The sequence below is a fragment of the Pleurodeles waltl genome, chromosome 1_2 (genome assembly GCF_031143425.1).
Source record: "Pleurodeles waltl isolate 20211129_DDA chromosome 1_2, aPleWal1.hap1.20221129, whole genome shotgun sequence".
NCBI classification, from domain to species: domain Eukaryota; kingdom Metazoa; phylum Chordata; class Amphibia; order Caudata; family Salamandridae; genus Pleurodeles; species Pleurodeles waltl.
In genome coordinates, this window is record NC_090437.1 from 690,635,780 (window position 1) to 690,660,251 (window position 24,472).

The 24,472-nt window shown below is 46.4% G+C and overlaps 1 protein-coding gene across 3 annotated transcripts in view; it reads right to left on the reverse strand.

Annotated features, from left to right (window-relative positions):
- Positions 1-1,572: 1,572 nt before the first annotated feature.
- Positions 1,573-24,472, reverse strand: part of LRBA (LPS responsive beige-like anchor protein) — a 1,864,610-nt gene continuing 1,841,710 nt past the window's right edge. For all 3 annotated transcript variants that reach the window (XM_069242641.1, XM_069242642.1, XM_069242640.1), the window contains exons 56-57: positions 21,873-22,024; positions 1,573-3,113 (exon numbers count right to left, since the gene is read on the reverse strand). In XM_069242641.1, the coding sequence (XP_069098742.1) occupies positions 3,023-3,113; positions 21,873-22,024 (243 nt within the window). In that variant the 3' untranslated portion in view covers positions 1,573-3,022. The remainder of the gene's footprint in view (positions 3,114-21,872; positions 22,025-24,472) is intronic.

Genomic DNA, 24,472 nt, shown 5'->3' on the forward strand with positions numbered 1-24,472 from the left:
CCTGTGTGCAGTGCCTGGCTGCTCAATATACCAGAGGCCTTTTCGCCTTTAGGCTTGTTAGTCTGTCCTGCCCCTTTTTTATACCTTCTCCTGCCCTGCAGCCTCAATATGGCGCTAGTGCCCACCACTGCAGGTAGGTCACTGTGCTGCTGGGCAGACTGCAACACCCTGACAGTTACTTCTCCTGCCAATGGGGACCGCAGCACCAACGTGGGTCCCCCCTGGGGCTGAGATGCTTTGCTGTAAGCACACAGCTGTCCCTGGTCCGCTGCTGCTGAAAGGTGGGTCCTCCTGGGGCAGACTTGCGTTACTGCAAGCATGTGGCTCTCCCAGGCCCGCTGGTGCTCCTGGTGCTTGTGCCCTTGGCATTCTTGCTGTTGGCTGTGAAAAAGCAGGGAGATCCAGGGATCTTAGAGCTCTCTCAATCTTGTGCCTGTGCCGCGTCTCGCCTTGCGTTCCCTGTGGTTGCGACTCCTCAGTGCTTTCAAAGGGGTTTTCGAGTCCTTTATGTGCTGGTGAATGCAAATCCAGTTGCATTACGCTGTGTAGGGGGGGGTCCCAAGATCTACAAACCTCTTTGTGACTCAGCTCTGCACGCCGTGCTGGTCCTGCTTCTCATGCCCGGATGTTTATACTGGGGCAGTCACACCCCACGCCATTGTTCTATTTCATATGTTGCCCACCTCGCCATCAGCTCACGCCCTTTCTACAATTCTGGTACTCTCTGGCCACGCAGCGGATGTGGGAAGAGTGTGGGGGGCGCCAATATGTAAGACCCCATGCCACACTGTTTTTTGCACTGGCCCTTTGACCAGGTTACACTTTGGCCCCTTTTAATGCTCTCTTCGCAGGTGGGCCTCTGCCAAAATTTACATCTCACCAATTGCATCTGCAGTGAGCTGCATTCCACAATGAGTCTCTCAGAAGGATTCCTCCTGCTTAAGGCAAACAAAGGCGAGGCTTTCCCATGAGAGCTCTGAGACAGCCTGTGAACTTCTGGTATGCCTAACCTTGCACTAATATAAAATGATTCCATCATGTACTTCCTAAGCTGCTGAATATTTCATTGGAGCAAGATATTTCTTATGGCAGGGAAAAACAACTCAAAGAAAAAAAAAAGGTCAGGGCAGAGAACTACAGCACACAGCAACTAAAGTGTGGGGGTTGCAAAGAAGCAGATGGTACGAGATGGCTACATGGGGAAGGGAGAGAGGCATACAGGAAACCAATAAAATACGTACTTTCGTGGAGTGCTTTATGAAAAAAATAGTTCCTGGAAAGCAGGCACTATTGGAAGAATACAAGGAGTCAATCAAAGTAGTGGTAAATGGGATATGCTCTATGGGAGGGACACATGCAAGCTGGATAAGCAAAAACAAAGACAGCGGACAGAAAGTAAGCACATTTGGATGAGAAAAAAAAACAAATCAAAGGGTAACCATTAGTGGAAATGTATTGCCAGGTAAGCTTTCTGCTTGTCCCCAGTATGTCTTTCGCAACTAGACAGCTTGGCTGTCTGGTAGGCTCAGACCTAAAACACAGGCTACACAAAGGAACAACAACGATAGTCAGTTTTAAGTTTACAAATCCCATTTTATTTATTTTTCTCACTCAGACTGAGTTACTTCATTCAAAAATGTTTGCTAAAAGAAATACAGTCATTGGATGATTATAGTAGAAAAGTGTCAAACTGCTTCCGCAGGCAAGTAGAGAAATTCATATAATCAGTATTGATATGGAATGTAGTATTCAACTTACACAGGTCACAACGTACAATGAAAAGTCTTTATGCAATACAAGACTTACAAAACAATACAGTATTTCTTCACAAATATTTTCACAGAATTCTGCACGGCAATCTTGTAAAAAAGTAGAATTATGCAACACCAAAAAACGAATTGTTCCTAAATTTACATTATTTTGCTGTCTTTCCTTCTGCTCTCCCACGGTGAAAGAGCACAATAGTTTGAACATGATTTGATGGCAGCAGATTTAAATGAGAGCGCGCCGATCTAAAAGGGGAGGTGCACCATAAATCTGTAAAAGGGGGAAAGGCTAAATCCCGAGGAAACCTGTGCAGTTATGAGGCGATGTCTGCTCGGGTCAAGCAAAACGACTCGCTGACTTCAGAAGGGACAGTGGTGTCCAAGTCTCTCACAGAAAGTGTGCTTTGGTACTCAGAGATGCCACAAACCTCCCAAACATTGCTAGCGAACTCCCCAACAATTCTCATTTTTTAACATTATCGAGGAACAATACACATTTTGGCGTGCGCCAACAGTATTATCGGATAAAAATAGAAGTCTTCAAGCTTGATGTAACACGAGCTCCACTCTGATCGATATCTATTTGCTTGTTTCCCATTCAATTACACAGCAAAGCTAAATAAATCAATTAAAAACAAAACAGAAAGCTAGAAACATGCCAAAACAGTGATATTGTTGTGAAAGTGCCATCGCAGTGTTCCAGCTCATGTTTATCATAATTTATATATTACCATTTACTCCCTCAAAAACATCAGTGCTGAAATAGTACAAACAATTGGGGGCAAAGACCACCAAAATACACAATACAGTGCAAACAGCACTGGGACAAATATCCCAGCTGCCAGTTTGTTAAAACAGGGCACATTCAATTACACAAAAACAAGAGGCCGAATGTTTTTCTAAGTGATGTTTTTCACTCACTGATTTTTAGGGTTTCTTTCCATACACAGATGAAAATAGACTTCTCCGTATGACTAAAAATATATATATATTAACTACAGAAAGCAGCAGTCAATGTTTTCTGCTCTTTTGCCCAAACCCACCCCAGAAAAGTAAAGCAAGGTCTACAAAAATAGCAATTAACTTTAAAAATAGTTTGCTTTTTCCAGCAAATTTTAAGTTACATTCAGATGTAATATAGCTATTTATAAGGAACATCGCTGTGGCAGGATCCTGTATAGCTCGATGCTTTAGAGCCTTGTTCCAGCAGGAGTGGCCAGTGTCAGTGCTACAGTGCGACCCGGGGGGTTCGTCTGTCAGTATCGGGTCTGGTATTCATGATGCCATCGGTTGAAGTCGTTGTAAAAAAGGACTATGCTTCCAGATGCCATACCAGTCATTATGCACCTATCGGAAACAAGAGTTTGGTAAAGGAAAATAAAATTAATACAAATAAGAAATTCATAGCAAGCTTGTCACATGCAGCTTATGAAGCATCCACTATTAAAGCACTATCAGCGTTTGTGACATAAAAATTATTTGCTAAAGCTAGTGGTATCTCAATTCAAACTAACAATAGGCACTCATTTAATCCGTTGTATGAACAGGAAAAGAAATAACCAATTGTGTTATGTTTACAAAATATTTCAGTTGCCCCTTCTGCGGCAACCTAAGTATCTGATTTCCCAACATAGCCCAGCTTCTAATCAGGTAATTATTTGGGCCTCATGCTCTCCTCTGTTTCACCAACTGAAACAGTTCCGCTGTCCACAAAAATAAAACACATTTAGCACACCTAGTGGTTGGCCTTGTTTTTCCACAAGTCACCAGGATCTGCCTCATCCCCAAAACTAAACCGTTTAGCCCTCTTAAACCGTATCTCCTTTAAGGCCACAACTCTTACACAACTGACGCACCAACATTCATTTTACTTACCCCACCAAAGTTCTTACTTGAAAACAATACCTAATTTAAATCTTATAAAGGTGCACCCACTTTCAGTAACCTTTATCAACTTAACTTTAACCACACTGAATTCTCGAATAGTCCTTCGTGTGGTCTGCGTGACATAATATACAAACGAGTCCCATCACATTTGGCAACTAATATGTCTTTCTCTGCCAAGGCTGTATTTCTGACTTGTAGATGGAATGGGTTAGAGAAGCACCTAGAAAGTTTTCTCGGTTGCTGATGGCCTCCATTTAACCCATTACTGTCCTACTTTAAACCTTTCATGTATTCAAGTTATGACATCACTATACCGAGGTTGGAGAAAGCGCCTCTTCTTCGCCTGTTTTAGTCAGTCTCTCAAGTTAAATTTAATTTGTGAGATGTTGTGCAAGATAAAATGTCTCCAGAGGAAAAGTGGTTAGAGCAGAAATCAACCTCAGTCCTCGCCTCAAGGCTGAGTAAAGCAAGGAGCAGATGTCTGAGCCCTTTAGAAATGAATGATCAATCCTGGTAGATCTGCGAATGCCCTAATTAAACACCCAGGACCTAATGTTGGTAGACACACTTTGTTCCAGCATTAAAAAAAAACTCCTGGTAGGTAAAGTTAAATGGATTATTCAAGTGAAAACGGAAGGCCAGCTGGCTCTTCCAGGATAAACGAGAAAACAACCCTGTTCATCCAAATGTAATCTTGCAGCAGAATGTGGCACCCTGCAATTCACACAAAATGAAAACAAATAATTAATAAATATGCTTGAAGTTTTTGTTAAGTGCACTCTCATTATTTTAAGAGTTTCTGCCTAGACCGATATTACCTGCCTTAATAAATTCCATGGGTAACTATTGCAAGGGCTGCACTTCACAACATAACACACGTGAGCTATTCATATGAAAAGCATTTTCCCAGAAAAATGCTTTAAGAACACACAGGTATTTCCAAACTGAGCAGCTGCCAATTACATGTGCATTTCTTGAAAAGGTTGGAGAGGTGAAGGCAATGTCTACATCACTAGGAAAGAGAGAGAAGAAATGGGACATAGACTGGATGAAACTAGGATGAATTAGGAAAATCAAGGAGGAGTGACTACTTCAGCTGGGACCACCCCTAAGGTGTTCAGAGCTGAAGTGACCCCCTCCCTGCAGAATACTTCACCTTGGTTTGGAGGACAGGGACCAATAGGGTTAGGAGTGTGCCCTCCACCCCCCAAAGAGAGTGGGCACAGAAAGGGTGTAGCCACCCTGAGGAATGGTAGCCAATGGCTACTGCCCTCTGACCCCTGTAACACCCCTAAATCTAGTATTTAGAGGCAACCCTGAACCTAGCTCACCAGATTCCTGGAGACCTCAAGAAGACAATTAGATTAAAGAAGGACTGCTAAGCTGACCTCCAGCAGAGAAGACTGAAGACACCAACTGATTTAGCCCCAGCTCTACCGGCCTGTTTACAGCTTCTGAAGTTCCTGCTACACAAAGGCGATGCACCCTGAATGACCAGCGACCTCTTAAAAGCCCCAAGAGGACTGCCTGCCCACAAGTGGAGCAAGAACTCCAGAGGACAGCAGCCCTGCCCACAAAGAAACTCCAGCAAAGTGACTATAGAAGCGCCCCAGATCTGCGAGTCCTGTCCACTCTGCACCCACCGCCCACGGACCGTGTCCAGGTGGACCAATGGTCTAGAGCAGGTCCCCAGGTGAATCTGACCTAGTGTCCATCCTGGGTTGACCCCTCCTGACTAACCCAACGACACCTGCAGACTAAATCCAGAGGATATCCCTGCCCGTGAATGATCGTCACAAAGGTACACAACGCCAAAAGGTACCCTGCACCTGCAGTCCCCTGGACTCGGGGAACCAGACATCAGGTGCAGAAAAGTGGAGCAGGTGGCCCTCCTCCTTGTCCAGCCTGTGGTTTCCCTGAACTGACCTTCTGGACCTAGCCTGCAGCCTACTTGTGACCCATGGGTCCCTCCTATTCAAAAGCATTGGGAGCCAACGCTGAGTTTGCACCCTGCACCAAGCTTCCTCTGTGCCACTGAAGGATGTGTTTGGTGCTGACTTGTGGCCCCGTGCTGCTCACCTAAACCACCCTGGTCTGCCCTCCAAAGACATGGGTACTTACCTGCTGGCAGATCCAATTACTGTTATAAATCTTGCATCAAAGTTGACCTCTGCACCCAGCCAGCCCTGTGTTGCTGGTGGTGGGTGTTTGGGGTTAACTTGAACACCAACCTGTGGACATCCCAACCCACGGAGACTGTAACTAAGTCTTGTACTTCCCCCTAGAACTGTCTTTGTAAATTGCACTGTGTCAACTTTTAAAACAAATGAACAAGTAACATACCTTTGGTAACACATTATCTGGTAGAGACTCTAGCTGCAGATTCCTTACCTTAAAATTCCCTGGCATTAGCTTGGAATCTGGAACTTTTGCAGAGCAATAACCTTGCGTGCGCCATCGGGTGGCGTCGTTCAGATCCGCATGGCATCGTTAGAGTCAACTGGACGTCACGGTCACCTATAAAGGCACCACCCAGGCGTGCGTACATCAGTTCCTTTTCCACAGACTTCCACACCAGAAGCGCAGAGGTATGGAAAGAACCAACAGGTTTCTGTACAAAAACTAGGGCCTGAAAGGGACAATCCTTGACCCTATTAGACGTGTCAGCAGAGCAGAGAGGCATGGGTATCAGAAAATAGGGGGAATAACAACCACTGCCTACTCCTGACATCGGGAACCTTTCTATCGCCCACTTGGCCACGAGAGTCATAACTTCCTCATGGAGCAAGACTAAGTGATCCCCCATGAGCCATTTTTTTTAATGGAGGCATAGAGGGAGGGAAAGACTGGAAGGGAAGGGAATAGCCCTTGTGTATGATCTGCAAGAACCATTTGTCTGATGTTATGGACCGCAAGTGAGGGAGATGAAATTGAATCCTCCCTCCAACTGGATGTGTGTGGTCTTGCAGAATCACACTAGGAGGACTTGGGCGCTGTGGAATAGGGGGGCTGGGTGGTGGACCACTTCTGGCCAGATCCTCTGGGTCTGAAGTACCGCAACCTTGTCCCCGCACAGGATGCTGACCTGACAGAGGACGGTGGCTGGTCTGTGGATGGCATGGTACCCCGCCCCTTCTGAAGCCTTGAAAGGGACGAAAGACAGACTGTTGTCGAGGGGTTGCTGAGAGGCCCAAGGACCTGGCCGTAGTCTGAGTATCCTTGAAATGCTCCACTGCCGAGTCTGCCTTTTCACCAAATAGGTGGGACCCATCGAAGGGCATGTCCATAAGGTTTGCCTGGACATTCCCTGAAAAGCCAGATGTATGAAGCCATGCGCGGCTATGAAGGGCCATCGTGGACTAAATCAATCTAACCAGAGTCAGTGGTGTCCAAACCACACCTAATAACTTGGCTGCATTGCTCTCACCTTCGACTGCTTGTGAGAGAGTGTTCCACACGCCCTCCGGGACCCGAGGCAGCACCTGCGCCACCATATCCCATAAAGCATGGGAAAAATGGCCCAATAGGCAAGAGGTATTTACAGACCTCAATGCCAGGCTGGAGGAAGAAAACATCTTCTCCCCAAGTTGATCTAGCCTCTTGGATTCCCTATCCAGGGGCGCAGAAGGGAAGGCGTCATGGGAAGTGGAGGCTTGGACCACCAAGCTCCCTGGGGTGGGGTGTTGTGTGAGAAACCTAGGATCATTTGGACCTGGGTGATGGAAGCGGCCAACTGTCTTATTTACAGGAGCCCCTGTGCTGGGTCTGGACCATGTCCCCAGCAGGACATCAGTGAGGGCTTCATTAAAAGGTAACATTGGTTCTGATGCTGAAACCCCTGGCTAAAGCACCTCAGTCAGGAGGTCAAAGACCTCAGTTGCCCTACGCACCACAATAAGATGCTCCCTCCTCCATAGCCACAGTAGGAGGAGAGAGCATGTTAGTATCTGGAGTGGTGTCCAGTCCACTGGCTTCTCCTAACTCCTTGTACCAATCTATTTGCTCTAACCCATACTCAAGAGGATCATGAGACCCCTCCCATTCCTCACCAATGCCTGATTGATCATAATAAGACTGAGGCAATGATCTGGCCCCTGTTGGAGCCTCAGTGCTGTAATTGGCGTCGCGTGACACCATTCCGGCTCTGGATCATCAGGTATGAGAATGGCACTCGTGCCACAGGTGGGCACGGGTGGCCCAGCGTGCTCCGGAATATCAGGAACAATGTCGGAGAAGGCCGACTGTGAAGACTCGGCGTCGTTCCGGATCTGATCTCGAGTCCAAGAGACCCCATTGGCGCCGAAGCCGCTGGTGTGGAACCTGATGGGGCATTTGCCGAACCCGAAGGCACACCAGCGGGGGCAGCCCACTCAAATACGAGACGCATGGCATTGTAAAACTTTTTGAACTGAGTGGGGGTTGCTTTGGCTCCCAGAAAGGGGCAGAGGCCCAAAGTCGGCCCTGGCATCGGCTCTGCGGAACCCGACGTTCCAGACTCACCTCGTCAGCCGACAGGTGAGGTGAAGTCTGCGTGGACTTCTTCTTGTGCCTCTTCCTCGAGTGCCCGGAGGATCTTGAGTAAGATGAAGAGGACTTGGGGCTTCTGAGGCGGTCCTGTGACCTCCTCCTCGACCAGGATCGTGACATCAAAGGAGTTGCGCCAACTGACATCGACTGCCAGGCCACCATGAGCTTCAGGGACCGCTCCCTCAAAGCTTTTGGAACCATGGCCCGGCAGTCGGAACACGACTTTGAGTTATGGTCTCCGTCCAAACACCAGAGACATACCTTATGGGGGTCTGTCACGAACATGGCGCGGTGGCAGGCGCTGCACTGCTTGAACCCTGTCTTCCTAGATTATATTCTCGCACAGACTTGACAGAAAGGTTGAAAAAGGCCTGTCAAAAAAGACAGAGGGTAGCGCGATTCCAGATCTCCGCTACCAAGCACGGAAGGAAAAGAACTGAAGTAAGCGCACCTGGGTGGTGCCTTTATAGGCAACCCTGATGTCACAAATGGATCTGACAACACAGACACACGGATCCGAACGAGGCCACTCGACGGCAATCACTAGGGTATTGCTCTGCAAAAATTCCAGATTTCAAAATTCTAAGGTAAGGAATCTGCAGCTAGAAGTCTCTATCAGATTATTGCTATTTATTTGAAAACCGTTTAACTTGCCATTTGAAACAAAGTGGTGTTGATGCTTGCTACTTACTTGAAAATGTACTTACTTGCAATCAGAATCTTGTGGTTTTAGAAATAAAGCAACAAAATATATTTTTGTTATATAAAAACCATTGGCCTGGAGTTAGTCATTGAGTGTGTGCTTCCTTTGCCTGTGCGTAGAACAAATGCTTTGACTACCCTCTGATAAGCCTAACAGCTCGACAGCACTACCACAAAAGAGAGCATTAGTATTATCTACTTTAGCCTCCGTTAAGCCTCGGGGCAACCCCTGGACTCTGTGCACACTATATCTCATCTTGATATAGTATATACAGAGCCAGCTTCCTACAAAGTCATAACAAATGTTGAAAGTGTCTCACTATGTTTGTTTCCAAATTAAAATATACTAAACGTTTTTTAGTAATGTATTGCTGCTATGTCGAACTCAAAGAACTGAATGGCTATCGGCAATGTATGGAAATGTGGCTATAAAATCTCTAAAGAAGTGTTTGTAGCCACGTTTCTGTACATTCTGCTGATAGCTATTCAGTCTTCTGAGTCAATATTTGTTTTTTTTGCTATTGACGTGTTGCCTGCAGTGTGCAATGAACCCTAAAAATGCCCCCAAAGTCCTAAAGCCGAACACCCCCTCCGCCCTGAGCCCTGAAACCTCACCCCAGCGCAACCCCCTATCTGATCCTTTTTTATTTTTTTTAAATAGTGGCCCCCTGCCAGGAACGCTAAAACTGTCCCCGCCCCAAGCACTAAAACCTCCCCCTTTCAAGCCCTAAACTCCACCACTTCCCCTTACCTCACAACGCCAGGCAGGCTATTCTAGGCAGGCAGGTCGAAAAGAGGATACAGAAAATTCTTTCTGTTTCCTCTAACGATGCTGATAGCATTTACCACACCTTCACCACGCATATGCCCTTACCATGCATGCCTTTACAACGTAATTTGTTGTAAAGGCATGTGTGGTAAAGGCATATGCGTTGTGAAAAATGCATGGTTAAGGCTATGCGTGGTAAAGGACATGCGTTGTAACACATGCGTGGTTGAGGCTATTCGTGCAAACAGCCACGTAGTAATGGCTGTTTCCTGTCAGCCAGTCAAAAGGATGGTAAAAAGGCTATCTATGCTCTAGGAGAGATACAAACAAAAGAAGAGGAATGTAATGTAAGAAGCAAGGAAAAAATGACAAACCAATCCATGGTAAGCAATAGGCGGGCTACTAAGCCCACTGTAAGTTCTTTGTGAGCCCCTAATAAGTCTTTCACAGTCAGAGTCTGCACAGTCTGGTAGCCAAGACCTAAAAATGCTCCCCATTTGGAAATGAAAATGCAAGGCTAGAGGACTGTAGTCCGTTATGTGTTATCACTCCTGCACTGTCTGTTACATCCACTAAGAGCAATGAAACAGAAGGACAGCCAAGGGGTACCATTCATACCATTCAGTGTATTTGTATCCCCCCCCTTTTTAAAAAAAAACAGATTAACCACTGGTGTAGTGCGACCCAGGTCAAACGCGACAACAACAGTAAATAAATGGGTTGGCTTGCCCAACTACTTCAATTCCCAGGACTTGGTAGTCCAAAAGGAATTAAAAGACTCACGGACTTTAATGGGCGATGCCTGGCAATAAAGAATCTACTTATCCATCAAAAGTAATTAACTGTATTTCCTTTTACTATATCAAGCAACGATTACTCAGGAATACCAAACAAGTTTGAATGCAGGGGTCTTGGCTACTCGACAACTGAAAGACACAAAACCTAGGGCAAAACTTCCATTGCCATGGCGGGCATCTGTTTACATGTGTCAAATTACAGAAATTGATTTGGACTTCCTCTAGCATTAGTTGCAATAAATTTCAGGTAATGTGTCACTGTATTATTTATAAAAAAGAATACATCACCAATGATGACTCTTTATTTCTGTAACATTGATTGGCAACGTCAAATAAAAAGTTGGCTTTAACCCAGATCTCTGCCATGATGCTCCTAAAGGCTTTTGCAAATGGAAGGAACGGATAATAATCCCTTAGTTCCTTATGTAACTACCTTGTCATGAGCGTTAGCCTTTTTGTTTAATGGTGGTATTGAACACAACGTGGCTGAAGCTTTTCTCAAAGGGTTTCAAAAGCATTACAATCATGTCTATGTATTGCTGTTTTCCTAGTGCACAAGCCAAAGGACTTCAATAGGCTTTTGAGGGCCCCTCTGCCTTAAAGAGGCAAACTTGCAAAGCCATGTTCCCCTAGAATCCCAGGGCTTAGACATCTTTCCAAGGCAAGCATTTTCTTTTCAGAGATCATGTTTAACAACCAACCACCACCCACCACATACTGCTCTCAAAAATAATGGTGTTTGATATTAGGTTAGAGAACTTTCTTCAACTTGTAACTTGAAGACTTTTCGCCGACGCTGAAAAGATGTAAAATGGAACAAGAAAAAAAACGGACACTTGTGATCTGTGGACCAGACGTTAACTTAGAGAAACACGATAACTGGGAACAAAAAGGGGAACTGTGTAGTTCAGCTGGTAAACAAGTTTGCAGGGCTCTAGCCCGTGGCTGGGATACTACCAAAATAATTAATTTATAAAGAGGGAATAATTTCCATTATAACTACATTAAATTCTCATTGTTGTAAAGATGGTAGAATGTGGGGTTAATTTTTTTCTCTGTTGGATATATGATTAATATAATCAACTTTCTAAACTGAATTATCAGTACTATTTCCAAACAACGCTTCCTAAGTAGGGCGAGACCAGTGAACACATTGAAAACTACTATGTAACTATTTTGTAAGTCATTATCCGTGTATACAATTTTGTATTACAAATTAAGACAAATTCTTTCTAAAACATTTGCTAAGCAAGTCTACATACACAGAGAATACATTTGAGAATCCAATGTCTTCAGTCAAATATGCCATTTGGAGGTTTTTTTTCACCAAATTATCTATCTAAACTCGTCAATGAAAAAGCTGTTAGTCACGCAATTAGTGATAGGGTGCTTGGATAGATTATTCAGGTCTTTCAATGGTAAGAGCTCTATGATGACAAGCCATTTAATGAAAGGAATAAGACACTAAAGAATGGGATGCACATGGAACTAGTCTTTCGAAAAGTATTTCTTTGTATCTGAGGTAAGCCAAACTGAATAGTTAAGATCCCTAAATTTAATGGGAATCAGTGGTAAAGAACAAGTTACTTACCTTTGGTAACACAGTATCTGGTAGAGACAGGATCTAGCTGCAGATTCCTTACTTTAGAATACTCCCCAGATGAGAGACTGGATCCAGAATATTTTCCCGCACAGCATGTCTGCAAGTCAGAAGAGGGTGTCGAGCGACTCCATACCAATGTTGTCCACCGGATGTGGCATCGACAGAGAATTTAACCTCCTTTCCAACATCAGTTTCTTCTGTGACAATTTTCTGCTCCAAAAATGTGGAGACACATGTAGAAACTGCTTATCAAAACAGTGTGTCAAATAATCACTGAATTCTTAATTCAGGGCATGAATTTCCACGACGAAACCTTTGAAACAAACGAGGACTCAATTTGCAGTGCGGGGAGGACGTGAGGGTTGTTAAGGAATCCTCGGCTAGATCCTGTCTCTACCAGATAAGGTGCTACCGAAGGTAAATAACTTGTTCACCAGATAGAGACATCTAGCTGCAGATTCCTTACTTTAGAATCAGATACCAAAGTCATACTATCCCCGGCGGAGGGTCTGTGAACTGAGACCATTAAAGTCCCTCACTCAAACAAAACCGATCTAGAACAAGATAAAAAGATTGGACATTTATAATAATTCCAGTGAGCAATAACATACTCTACAACATAAAAACCTGTGGAAGGAACCACAGGTAAGTAAAGTCATAAGACATTAAAAAACATGGGAATAAAATTATCCATGTTAGTATGACCAATCAGTGTCAGAAGCCAACCGACAATATGAATAGAAAACTATTTGCACCCTTAATGGGGCCAAACCCATGCACGCTCACCCATAAGAACTGTGGAAATGACCACAGTAATAAAAGTCATAAAGACATTGAAAGCATGGGGATAACATTACCCATGAAAGTAGGACAATTCTTCCAATGACTCTATGAATATAAATTTATTTGATCTTAAATCCAGAGCCAAACTGCGAATTCGATACTTGTGACACACAAATCAGCATGCCATGCCACTGAGCAATTTTGTTTTGCTACATGAAGTTCTATCGCAGCCAGACCTGCTCTATAAAAACACAGAGAAAGGTCCATCTCCTGTGGAGAAAGCATAAAGAATGCTCTAATTAAAAATAAGTTGAAGACAACAATAGCAACTATTGGCATAGAAGCAGTCTCTTCCCTAGGAATATTTAACTAGAGATAATATAAATACTCCTAGGACACTGTCCTGCCATTGATTAAGTTTGTTTGACCAATGACTTTGTGTTTCACCACTGCGCATATTAGTTGCTCAATGTTCACCAGTAGCACATTGTATGTTTTGTTCAGTTGAGCCGCCTATTGGCTTTGACATTGCATTAGCCATTACATTCTGTATTCTGCCTATTGGCTTTGACATGATGTATTCAGTTTAGCCGCCTATGGGCTTTGACATTGCATTAGCCATTATATTCTGTATTCTGCCTATTGGCTTTGACATGATATTAGACATTGCATTTTGTATCCAGCTTAGCAGTCTATTGGCTTTGACATGATATTATATATTACATTTTGTATTCAGCTCAGCTGCCTATTGGTTTTGACATGATATTAGACATTGCATTTTGTACTCAGCTCAGCTGCCTATTGGCTTTGACATGATATTATACATTGCATTTTGTATTCAGCTCAGCTGCCTATTGGCTTTGATATGACATTAGACATTGCATTTGATATTTAGGTTAGCTGCCTATTGCCTTTAACGTGAAGTTAGACATTGCAGTTGAGAATCCAAGCTGTATTTTTCCAAGCTGTGTTTTTGCACAAGATGAACCAAGCTGTTTTCTTCTCACAGTAGACTAGACCTGATAAGAGAGGGTACATGGAGTGTTTTTCTCACTGCTTGAGCTTGGGAAGAGGAGCAGTCTAGGAGATCTGGCCAGTCTCCCAAGGCTTGCGTAGTTTTCCCGAGTCTGAGAGGAGGGGGCACACCTTTGTAACGGATGTCACAGGCTTCAGAGAATTAGATTCGAATCTGCCTGACTTCGTGCTGGAACTAGGCGCCAGTTGCCAGCATCCCGTGTGGGTAGATAAATCTCTTTCTCGCAGCTGACAGGAGTCATCAGCTTGCAGACCCTGGAAAGATGAAGCTGTAAATAGTTTCTCACACGGTGAAGTATTTGTTTTGCTTTGCATTCAATATCTTATAAATATAACCTGCTGTGTATATTGCAAACTGTGTTTTCATTGAACGTGTGCTTGAAATCTAATGGTTCGTCACTTACGAAATTGCGGTTGGGGAAGAATTAACAACAATAAAAGTCTTCTTTGAACTCAGAAGTGCATTCTTGATATGTTATGTAAGTGCTGAAAACGAGATAAGAACAGAAGCACTACAGACACCCTTAATATATATATATATATATATATATATATATATATATATATATATATATATATATATATATATATACACACAAACTGTAATGGCTATAAGACAAAGCTGTTAAGATCAAATCAAATAAGGTCTTATGATCCGCAAGATGATAACTTTCTGGTTTATAATATGCTAACTCCAGCAAAAGTAGAAAGAATTGACTGCTAAACATAAGCAATGTCATTGTAGGAAAGTGCCCTTGTTGGCATGGTTACCCCCACTTTTTGCTTGATATTAATGCCAACTTTGAGAGTGTGCTGAGATCCTGCTACCCAGGCCCCAGCATCAGTGTTCCTTCTGAAAAACTGTGCCTTTGTTTCCACAACTGGCACACCCCTGGCACACAGTTAAATCCCTTTTAAAAGGTACCCTGCTGGGCTAAAGAAAGAATGAACAGAAGAACCTCTGAAAGAGGGGCAGAAAGGGGGTCAACAGATTTGTTGGTGCACCATGCCACAAATTTATTCCCACGACAGGCGTATACAGTTTTAGTCGATGGACGCCTGGCTGCCAAGATAACATTACAGACTTCGGGTGGAAGGGCAAATACCGTCGTCAACTGTTGCCGCTCAATCTCCACGCATGAAGGCGGAGGTTCGACAGGTTCGGGTGGAGAACTGTCCCCTGCTGCTGCGACAGAAGATCCGCCCAAAGAGGCAGTCTGAGAGGAGGATCGATGGACATGCTCAATAGCTCTGGATTCCACACTCTTCGAGCCCAGTCCGGAGCCACCAAGATAACTTGGGCCCGGAAGTACTTGATTTTCTTGAGAACTCTGGGCAGAAGAGGGATAGGTGGGAAGGCGTAAAGGAGGAGGGAGTTCCACTCGAGACGAAAAGCGTCTTCGAGCGAGTGCTGCCTTGGAAACTCCAACGCGCAAAATAGCTGACATTGCACGTTCTCTGCAGAGGCGAACAGATCTAACCAAGGCTCTCCCCACTTGAGAAAGAGACCTTGCGCCACCTCCGGATGGAGATGCCATTCGTGATCGACAGTGCGTCGGCGGCTGAGTTCGTCTGCTCTGGAGTTGAGAGAGCCCGCCAGATGTTGAACCATCAGGGTAATGCCCTGATGTTCCAGCCATGTCCAGAGGCGTAGTGCCTCCTGACAAAGGGTCCAGGACCCTACCCCGCCTTGTTTGTTGGAGTACCACATGGCGGTAGTGTTGTCCGTGAACACCTGCACCACTTTCCATTTGAGAGAGGGAAGGAATGCTTTCAACGCAAGTCTGATCGCTCGGAGCTCCAGCATATTTATGTGGAGTCCCAACTCCGCCGGAGACCAGAGGCCTCTGATCTCTGCCTCTCCCATGTGGCCGCCCCAATCCAGAAGCGACACATCTGTCACTATAGAGAGATCTGTGTGGGGAAGGGAGAGGGATCTGCCATTGACCCAATTGGGATTCGAAAGCCACCAATGCAGGTCTTTCGCAGTCCCCTCCGAGATCTGGACCATGTCAAAGAGATTCCCCTGATGCTGCGCCCACTGGAACTTCAAGTCCCACTGCAGAGCCCGCACATGCCACCTGGCATGTGTTACTAGCAGGATGCAGGAGGCCAAGAGGCCCAGCAGCCTCAGAGTCTGTCTCACCGAAACCCAAGACCAAGGCTGAAAGATCCGGAATCATAGCCTGAATGTCTTGGACTTGCTTTTTGGGAGGATAACCCCGAAACAGCACTGTGTCCAGAAAAGCTCTGATGAAAGGAAGCGTCTGAGAGAGAGTCAGGTGTGACTTCGGCACGTTGATAGTGAACCCCGGCTGGTGCAGGAGGTCCGCCATAGTCTGAAGGTGGGAGACCACTGTTAGGGGCAAAGGTGCCTTTAACAGTCAGTCGTCTAGGTAGGGGAAGACTGAGACCCCTAACCTGCGCAGATGAGCTACCACCATCACTTTCGTGAACACCCGAGGGGCACTGGTAAGGCTGTAAGGGAGCACGGTAAACTGAAAGTGCTCGTGACCTACCACGAATCGTAGGTAATGTCTGTAGGCAGGCAGGCAGGAAGGGGATGTGGAAATAAGCGTCCTGCAAGTCCAACGTTACCATCCAATCTCCTGGGTCCAAGGCAGACAGAACCTGAGCCAGGGTGAGCTTTTTTAACTTCTCCTTCTTGAGGAAGTAGTTCAGGTCCCGAAGATCTAGGATAGGACGCAGGCCTTTGTCCTTCTTTGGTATCAGAAAGTAGCGGGAATAACAACCACAACCTACTTCTGGCACAGGGACCTTTTCTATAGCTCCCTTGGCCAAGAGAGACGCGACTTCCTGGCGGAGAAGCACCAAATGATCCTCCAGAAGGTGATGGAAGGATGGTGGCATGTGTGGTGGTGCAGATTCGAAAGGGAGGGAGTAGCCCTTTCAAATTATTTGCAAAACCCACCCGTCCGTGGTTATATGTTCCCTGTGGGGCAGGTGATAGTGGATTCTGCCACCAACTGGGCGGGAGTGAGGGGACGGACTAGGAAGGTTTGGAGGCTGCAGCGGGAGCAGAGGTGGACTGGGCAGACCTCTGGTTCCCTGTCCCACGGCCATTTGGGATTCCGCGCCCACGGCCACGCATAGGCTGTCCAGCGTGCATGGCCCGGTGGCTGGGTTGAGGACGCGATTGGGCGCCCCTTCCGTGGACACAAAAGGGACGAAAAGCGGACTGTGGGGGGCATGTGACGGAGGAAAGTCCAAGGGACCGAGCCGTAGCCCGGGAATCCTTGAACCTCTCCAAGGCCGAGTCCGCTTTGTATCTGAAGAGATGGGTGCCATCAAAGGGCATGTCCATGAGTGACTGTTGGACATCCCCCGAGAAGCCAGAAGTACGTAACACAGACCGCAGTGCGAGGCAGGAGGAAGAAAACAACTTACCAAATTGTTCCAGCCTTTTGGATTCCCTATCCGAGGGTGCGGAAGGGAACGCGCCAGAAGAAGAGGACGCCTGGATTACAAGACTCTCCGGCGTAGGATGTTGGGACAGGAACTTTGGGTCATTCGGCACAGGCCGATGGTGGCGAGCGATAGTCCTGTTCACAGGAGCCCCTGTGTTAGGTTTGGCCCAAAAGGACATCAGTGAGGGCCTCATTAAATGGGAGAAGGGGTTCTGACAAAGAAGCCCCAGGCTGAAGCACCTCCGTCTGGAGGTTAGACCTGACTTCAACAGTAGGTAGCTCAAGGCCAAGGACCTCAGCCCCCCTACTAACCACCATACTATAGGTAGCTCCCTCCGCCTTTGCCACAGTAAGAGGAGACAGCATACCCGCGTCAGGAGAAGTATCCAGACCACTGGCTTCGCCCGAGTCCTGTGCCCAGTACATAGTAGGGGCTTCCTGGTATTCATAAGGGTCCAGTGACCCCTCCAATTCCTCGCCGTATTCGTACCCATAAGAAAATGGGTCAGAATCTGACCTCTGGCGAATAGGGCCCACCGAAGCCGATGGCAGCGTCCGCAGATGCCGCTCCGACTCCGAGTCGTCGGGTATGAGAATTGGGTCAACGTTGATAGTGGGCACTACCGACGTCGGGAGCGTCGATAATCGACCCAGCGCCGGGGAAGGTCTCAATTGTGCGACCGCGTCGGTGCGGATCCGCGCACAGATCCGGAGGCGACCTCGGTGGCCGGGGCCGAAGCCGCCGGTGCGGAATCCAAAGGCCCCTCAGCCAAGCCCCTTGGGCCCAAGGCGCGTATCGTGGTCAGCATGCCCAAAGATGAGGCGCATGGCCTCGTAAAACTCTTTAAGTTGGGTGGGGGTCCCTCCGGCTCCGGGAAACTCGGGGAAGCGCAGAGTCAACCCAGACGTAGGCTCCGAGGACAGAGGCCTAGTGCGTGGACGCTCGTCCCGCGTCGGCCGAGCGACGGGGTGAAGTCGGAGAGCGATGGGACTTCTTCGACTTCTTCTTCTTACCTTGACCCGAGGACTTCGAAGAAGACGAGTGGTGATGGCTACGCAACCGATCTTGAGATCTTCCTCTTGAGCGAGACCGGGACCTACGCTGAGTCGAGTGCCAGTCCGCCATCAGCTATAGGGACCGCTCCCTCAAAGCCTTCGGATGCATTGCCCGACACTTGGAGCACTACTTCGGGTCGTGGTCGAGGCACCACAGGCAAACATGATGAGGATCCATCACCGACATCATCCGATGACAGTCCTCGCACGGCTTGAACCCGGTCTTCGGGGACATCCTCGACGCACCAAGTCTCACACCAAAAAAGTTCGACAAAACGGTCGAATTTTGCCAAAAAATAGCCTTAGGTAGCTCTCTCCGGATCAGCGAGTGGCGCGGAAAGAAAAGAACTGACATCACTGCGCGAGGGCGGCATCTATGTACTACTCCTAACGTCATCACGGCGACCACGACGCCTGCGGCGTCGACCGACGCCACCTACCAACGTGCAAGGATATTGCTCGAAGAAAAATCTCCGGATCCAGTCTGACGCCTGGGGGAAATTCTAAGGTAAGGAATCTGCAACTAGAAGTCTCTATCAGATTCCAAGGTTCAAGGGCTCCCCTGTCATCGTCAGACCTAAAGTGGAAAGTCATCACTTCTGCACCAAATAGTAAATAATAATAATGAAAGCCAACTAACGTAGAACAGGGAACAAGACAACAGTGCACCAGCGCCATGAGAGCAAAACACCCACCATGAAAGTAGAACTGGGAAGAAGTCCAACTTCAGAAAAGAAGAACACCTTAAAGAGGTAGGCGTGAAAACCCACATAGGGTCTGAAGGCAACATAGGCCCCAGGGAAGGCAAAAAAAACCAATAACCTGCCATTGACAGTACAAGAAAGAATAACACCTGCAGAAGGCAGGAACACCCCACTTGGTGCCACCATTACCTGGAACAGGCATAGGAAAGAAAAAAAATCCACAGGCACTGCCAAGACATGGCTCATCTTGTAAGAAAAAGCAAAGACAAATATCCCCCATACAATATAATGGAAGAAGAATGGTGAGGCAGAAGACAGAGAGGAACCGATCTTGTTCGCTGTTCCACACCGACTGTCGCAAAAACGCCTTAAAGCAGAGTCAGACTGAGTGCTGAATAAATGGGCACCATCAAAAGGCATGTCAATCAAAGTGGCATGAGCAGCCTCTGAAAATCAAAAGGTGCGTAACCAGGCACAGCGGTGTAGTGCCACTGAAGAGCCCATAGCCTGACCCCCAGAGTCAGTGGTATCCATAACACTGCGAATTATTAATTTAGCTACCTACTGGCCATCTAGGATCAAGGGGGCAAGATTGTTCCGGGTGTCATTCAGAAGAGATGTCAAGATGTGTGCCAACGAGTACCACAATGAATGGGAAAAATGTTGAAGACTTATTAAGAGAGCACAGAGTAGAACTGGTGGAGGAGAAAATATGCCTGCCCCAAGTGTCAAGTCTCCTGGAATCTCTGTCAAACGGGACATGAAGAAGAGTCTCGATATCATGGGAGGCTGAAGCAGCCTGTTCCACCAAACTACCAGGAGTAGGATGTCTGAGGACACAGGCTGGATCACCAGGGGGCAGGAGGGTGCCTGTAAGATATAGCACTATCAACAGGGGTCCCTGTATCAGGCTTAGTCCAGGCCCCAACAAAATGTAATGTAGGGCTTCACTATAAGGAAGCACCAGCTCAACCCTTTTTTGGCCTTGAGGGGGGACATCAATCAGAGGAGGGAAGTGACAGATCCAAAACCACAGCAACCCACCTCAGCATATCAGCTAATGAAGAGCTTGTCTCCTTCGAAAGGCCGGGGGGGGAAGGAGGACCGAGGCTGGGGAAGAGTCCACACCACTAGCCGCTCCTAGGTCAGTCAGCCAGCTGTCTCCTGTAGGAGACTGAGCAACCTGAGAAATGGGTGGCAGAAGCCCCAACTTTCACCCAGTACCTCCTTGGGACTCAAAGGCACTCCAGGGGAAGCTGAAGATCCAAAGACAGGGTAAAGAGAATTGTGATATTCTTGCATCTGGGTCAGAGTCGCCCCAGCCCCAGGGAATGGAGGGAGATGCAATGTGGACTTGGGCATCGACTCCTCAACCGAGGAGTGGTGGGAGGCGGTACGCAATGAGGTCGGGAGATGCTGCAACCTCAACATGTTGCGCAAGAAAGAGACTGAAGTTGACGGGAAGCCTGGGAAGGCATTGACAGCGGCCCAGCCAGAAACTTCAAATTAAGCTCTTGCAGCGCTTTTGGCCAAAGGTGACGACAGGAGTCGCACTCCACAGAGTAATGGTACTCCCCCAGGAACTACACAAGTAGAGTGGGGGTCCGTGGCCGACATATGTTGTTCACAGGACCCACACAGCTTGAACCCTGAAGACACAGAAGGTAATAATACACTGTCTCGTCAACCAAAACGTCAAAAGTGGGCTGAAAATGGCTTGAGAAAATGTTACCGAATCCGCGTTGCAAGCGCAGAAAAGAAGGAACTGATGTCGGAGAGGAGATTATATGGAATCTGTCGATATCACATCCGATGAATGACATCAGTAAGGAGACGCGCAGGCATGCTATGGGGAAAGTTTTTTCAGATCCAGTCTCGCGCCAGGGGAGGAGTCTAAAGTAAGAAATCTGCGGCTGGATTTCTCTATCAGATTGTAATGTTTTATGGTAGAGAAGAATGAAGATAAACGTTTACCTTAATGCCAATTGAGACTTATTTTGCTACACGTATGTTTGATTAAACTTTCCCTAAAGTGAAAGACTGCTAGTTTCCGGTCACATTTAACATCACTCAAAACAATTCTGAATTTATCATGAAGCAGAATATAGGTTGTGTAAAGAAGCACAGAGAATTCGCCATTTACCCATTCAGGAAAGCACACAACGCCTTTCTAGAGCTAGTGCAGAACACAACTTAGGAAACGTCCCATCATGTATGGACTGGCACTTCTGCCACTTCGTTGGTAGGCTGAAACCTTAGGAGCTGCACTGAAGAGGTAGGGTGGGGGCTGCTATGGCCCAACCATGCACTTCTGGCCCATTCTAGTTACCGCATTTTGCGGAGGAAGGCTGGTTTGCACATTTTTGCAAGGGCTGATTTTGTTTTCCAGTCTTGATCTGCCCCCCCCATATTTCTGTACCAACAATCAATAGGCTCTGGTCCAATTCGCAGACACTGTTTGCTAGAAGACAAAGTACACAGGTAGTCTAGAGTTTAGCTTGAGCAGCCCACATGATCTTCTGACGGGCACATCAGTTTCCAGAGCTACAAAGTACATACTAGGCATTGGCTACCGATAACATATGCTAAAAACTGTATTGGGAAATCTTACCCTGATTCCGAAAGACACAATCAAATAACATTACAGGTTTCTTTCTTTTTTGTAAATAAAGGTTGCGTAGGCTTTCCTTTATTTCCATGTAAGGGGTACTATTTTGTTTGCCCCCCATGTGAACACCCTTTGTTGCACTTTTTTCTAAATGTCCTCAACTTTATAAGAAAGTTCACAGGGCTCTGATGCCCAAGGCAGTCTTACCTCTGGTCAAATGACATGGCCATGGAACGTATTCCAGCGTCACAACCTGGATAGGCAAACAACTGCTTAAGGTCGCACACCTGCCACACCATGATGACTCCACTATCCCCTCCTGTGAGCAGGTACTGACCATCCCGACTCAGTTGAATTGCCTGAAGGAAGACACAATTAAAAATTACATTTAATAAATAACTTTATGGAGCAGATAACCACAACTTACTCAGTGCTTGTAAAGTGGTGCTACATATGAAATTACAATCTAATAAAGAAGTCCATTTAAGTATTCAGTACACAGTCATCACAATAAAATAACTTTTTTTTTCCTATTGGCAGATCCTGCTTCAGTGCCACAGGCCAGAAAGGGGCTACTGGACCCTAACCCTGGCTGAGGTCGTTTGCCACTGGGGTCGTGAGCCCGTCCTACTATGGCTCTGCAAACTGGGTCACATACAACCATTACCGCATTTCACTCTCAAGGTAGAAGGGGTGAGCAGTTACAGGCTTCTCAAGGAGGTAGTGTGGGGGGACACAAACTCAGAACTCAACAATCAATCAACAGACATAACACAAAGTTGAATCAGTGCTCGTGTCTTAGAAAACAAGTGTTTTTAATCACACAACAATACTAAATATTACACTATATAGTTTAAGAATACATTGTAACATCCCTGGTCACAATTCTCCTGATCAAGAATTGAGAACAAGTGCTGAATTGCGTCCTTATCGCCAGTGTTGTAGTGAGTAGAAAACAGTTTCAAGTCCTCGCACCCACCTCAGTGCGTTGTAGCAGCTTGGTCCCAACTGCAGGCAGAGATCTGTGGTACTTGCACACTATTTGGGTGGAGAACACATGGGAAGCTTGCGCAGCCCTGCCTTTGGCGTGCACAGCTTCTCGAGTGAGCAAATGGATGTGATCTCAGAGTTTATGGCTGTAGGGGCACACTTCTGGGACAGCACCATACCCATGGCAGCTGTAGCAAAACACAGGTTGGTTCAGGATTCCTGCAGCATAGCACTCCCTTCCTCAGTAATGAAGACATTGGAGGTGTAACAAAGTGGGGTGGTTTGAATCCCCCTTTTATATGCACTTTCTAGATGGGGAATTAAATCCACGGTCTCAAACTTTAGAATCAGTTTAGAGGTGGTTCTCGTTCAGATGACCTTTTCCGGCTGTTCTTCAGATACATCCTTTGTGCAGAGAAAGCATGCTTACAGTGTGATAGGCATACCTATAGACTAAGCAATGTTGTCCGCCGATTTAAAGCCACACAATTCATGATCTGTTTGGATATTTCTAGGCCATAATATAGCAGGTCTGAAAATTGATTTTTCATAGGTACTGGAAGGTTAACAGTGCAAGTTTTGCTAGCGCTCAAAAGGAATGGATATAATGGCCAAAAAGGCAGGTGGTATTAGCCATGTGAAGACATAATTTGCCAGAGACAATCATTTTGTGACACAAAGTTTCAAGTTTCTTGAATTCCCTTTCCAGGTGAACCATAGAGAAGGTGTTAGGTTTATGCTTTGAAGACTATGTATGTACCATCAGATTCTCCTATGACAGTGGGAGGGGGAAAAGTGTGGGTCACCCAGAGCATGTATATGCCATTTTACGATCTGTTAAACTAAGCCTTGACCCTTCTCCATAGCCACACAGGTAATTCTTCCTCCTATTGTCTCATTGGCCAGTGTCAGAATGAGCACAGTGGGTGGGGCTTTGGGGGATGGCAGCACTTGAACTGGTATTCACTTCTCAATGGATGCTGGGGCCAGCTCTGTGGAGGTGCATTATCTGAGAAGCACTGAGTTTAGAGGGGTGGGCTCCCTCTCCTCCACCTTGAGGAGTAGCCCAAATGGTGTTGCAGCTTTCCTATAAAGATCCAGCATTGCTACCTGGAAGGCCACAATCTACTTGGGTTGGCCGAAGGACCAGGACAATCTTGTCTCATCACCACAGGCACTGGGGGGCACGGGGGGGCTCTCTCAACATAGTGGATGATTCTGGGATGAAGGAACCACAGATCCTCCAAGGGGTCCCGGGAACAAGATTGCTTCCTCATGGAGTAGATAGCATCTGCTTCCTTCTTCTGGGAAGATATCTTAGGAGAACATTCCCAAAAGGTGAATTACCTTTGGAATAGGGAGCCAGTTTCCGAGTCTCTCTGTGGAACTATGTAAAAAAAAACTTGGCCCTCTTCACCTTCAGATGTAGAAGTCATAAGATTCACAGGCCACAGCATCATGTCCAGACCCAAGATGCCTCATGCAATCATTATGGGGGTTTGGAAGGGACATTTTCTTGCAGCACTGTCTGCAAAGCTTAAAACCTGTAGCTCTCTGTAGAGACATCTGAAACAGTATCTGACAAAAGCAGAGGAGTCTGTTTGTAAAACACAGACAGCACTCTAGGCGCATGGATGAAGTGTCTGATATACTCTTGTGATGTCACGTTCAGAGGTGGAATGGTGACTGGTGCCATTTACTGTTACCAGGCAGTACCTGAGCAGCATTGCTGGGAAAACATCTTACCAATCAGTCAGAGGCCTGCAGGGGGAACTCATAAGGTGAATAATCTGTGGAAAGATGTATACATTTTTACA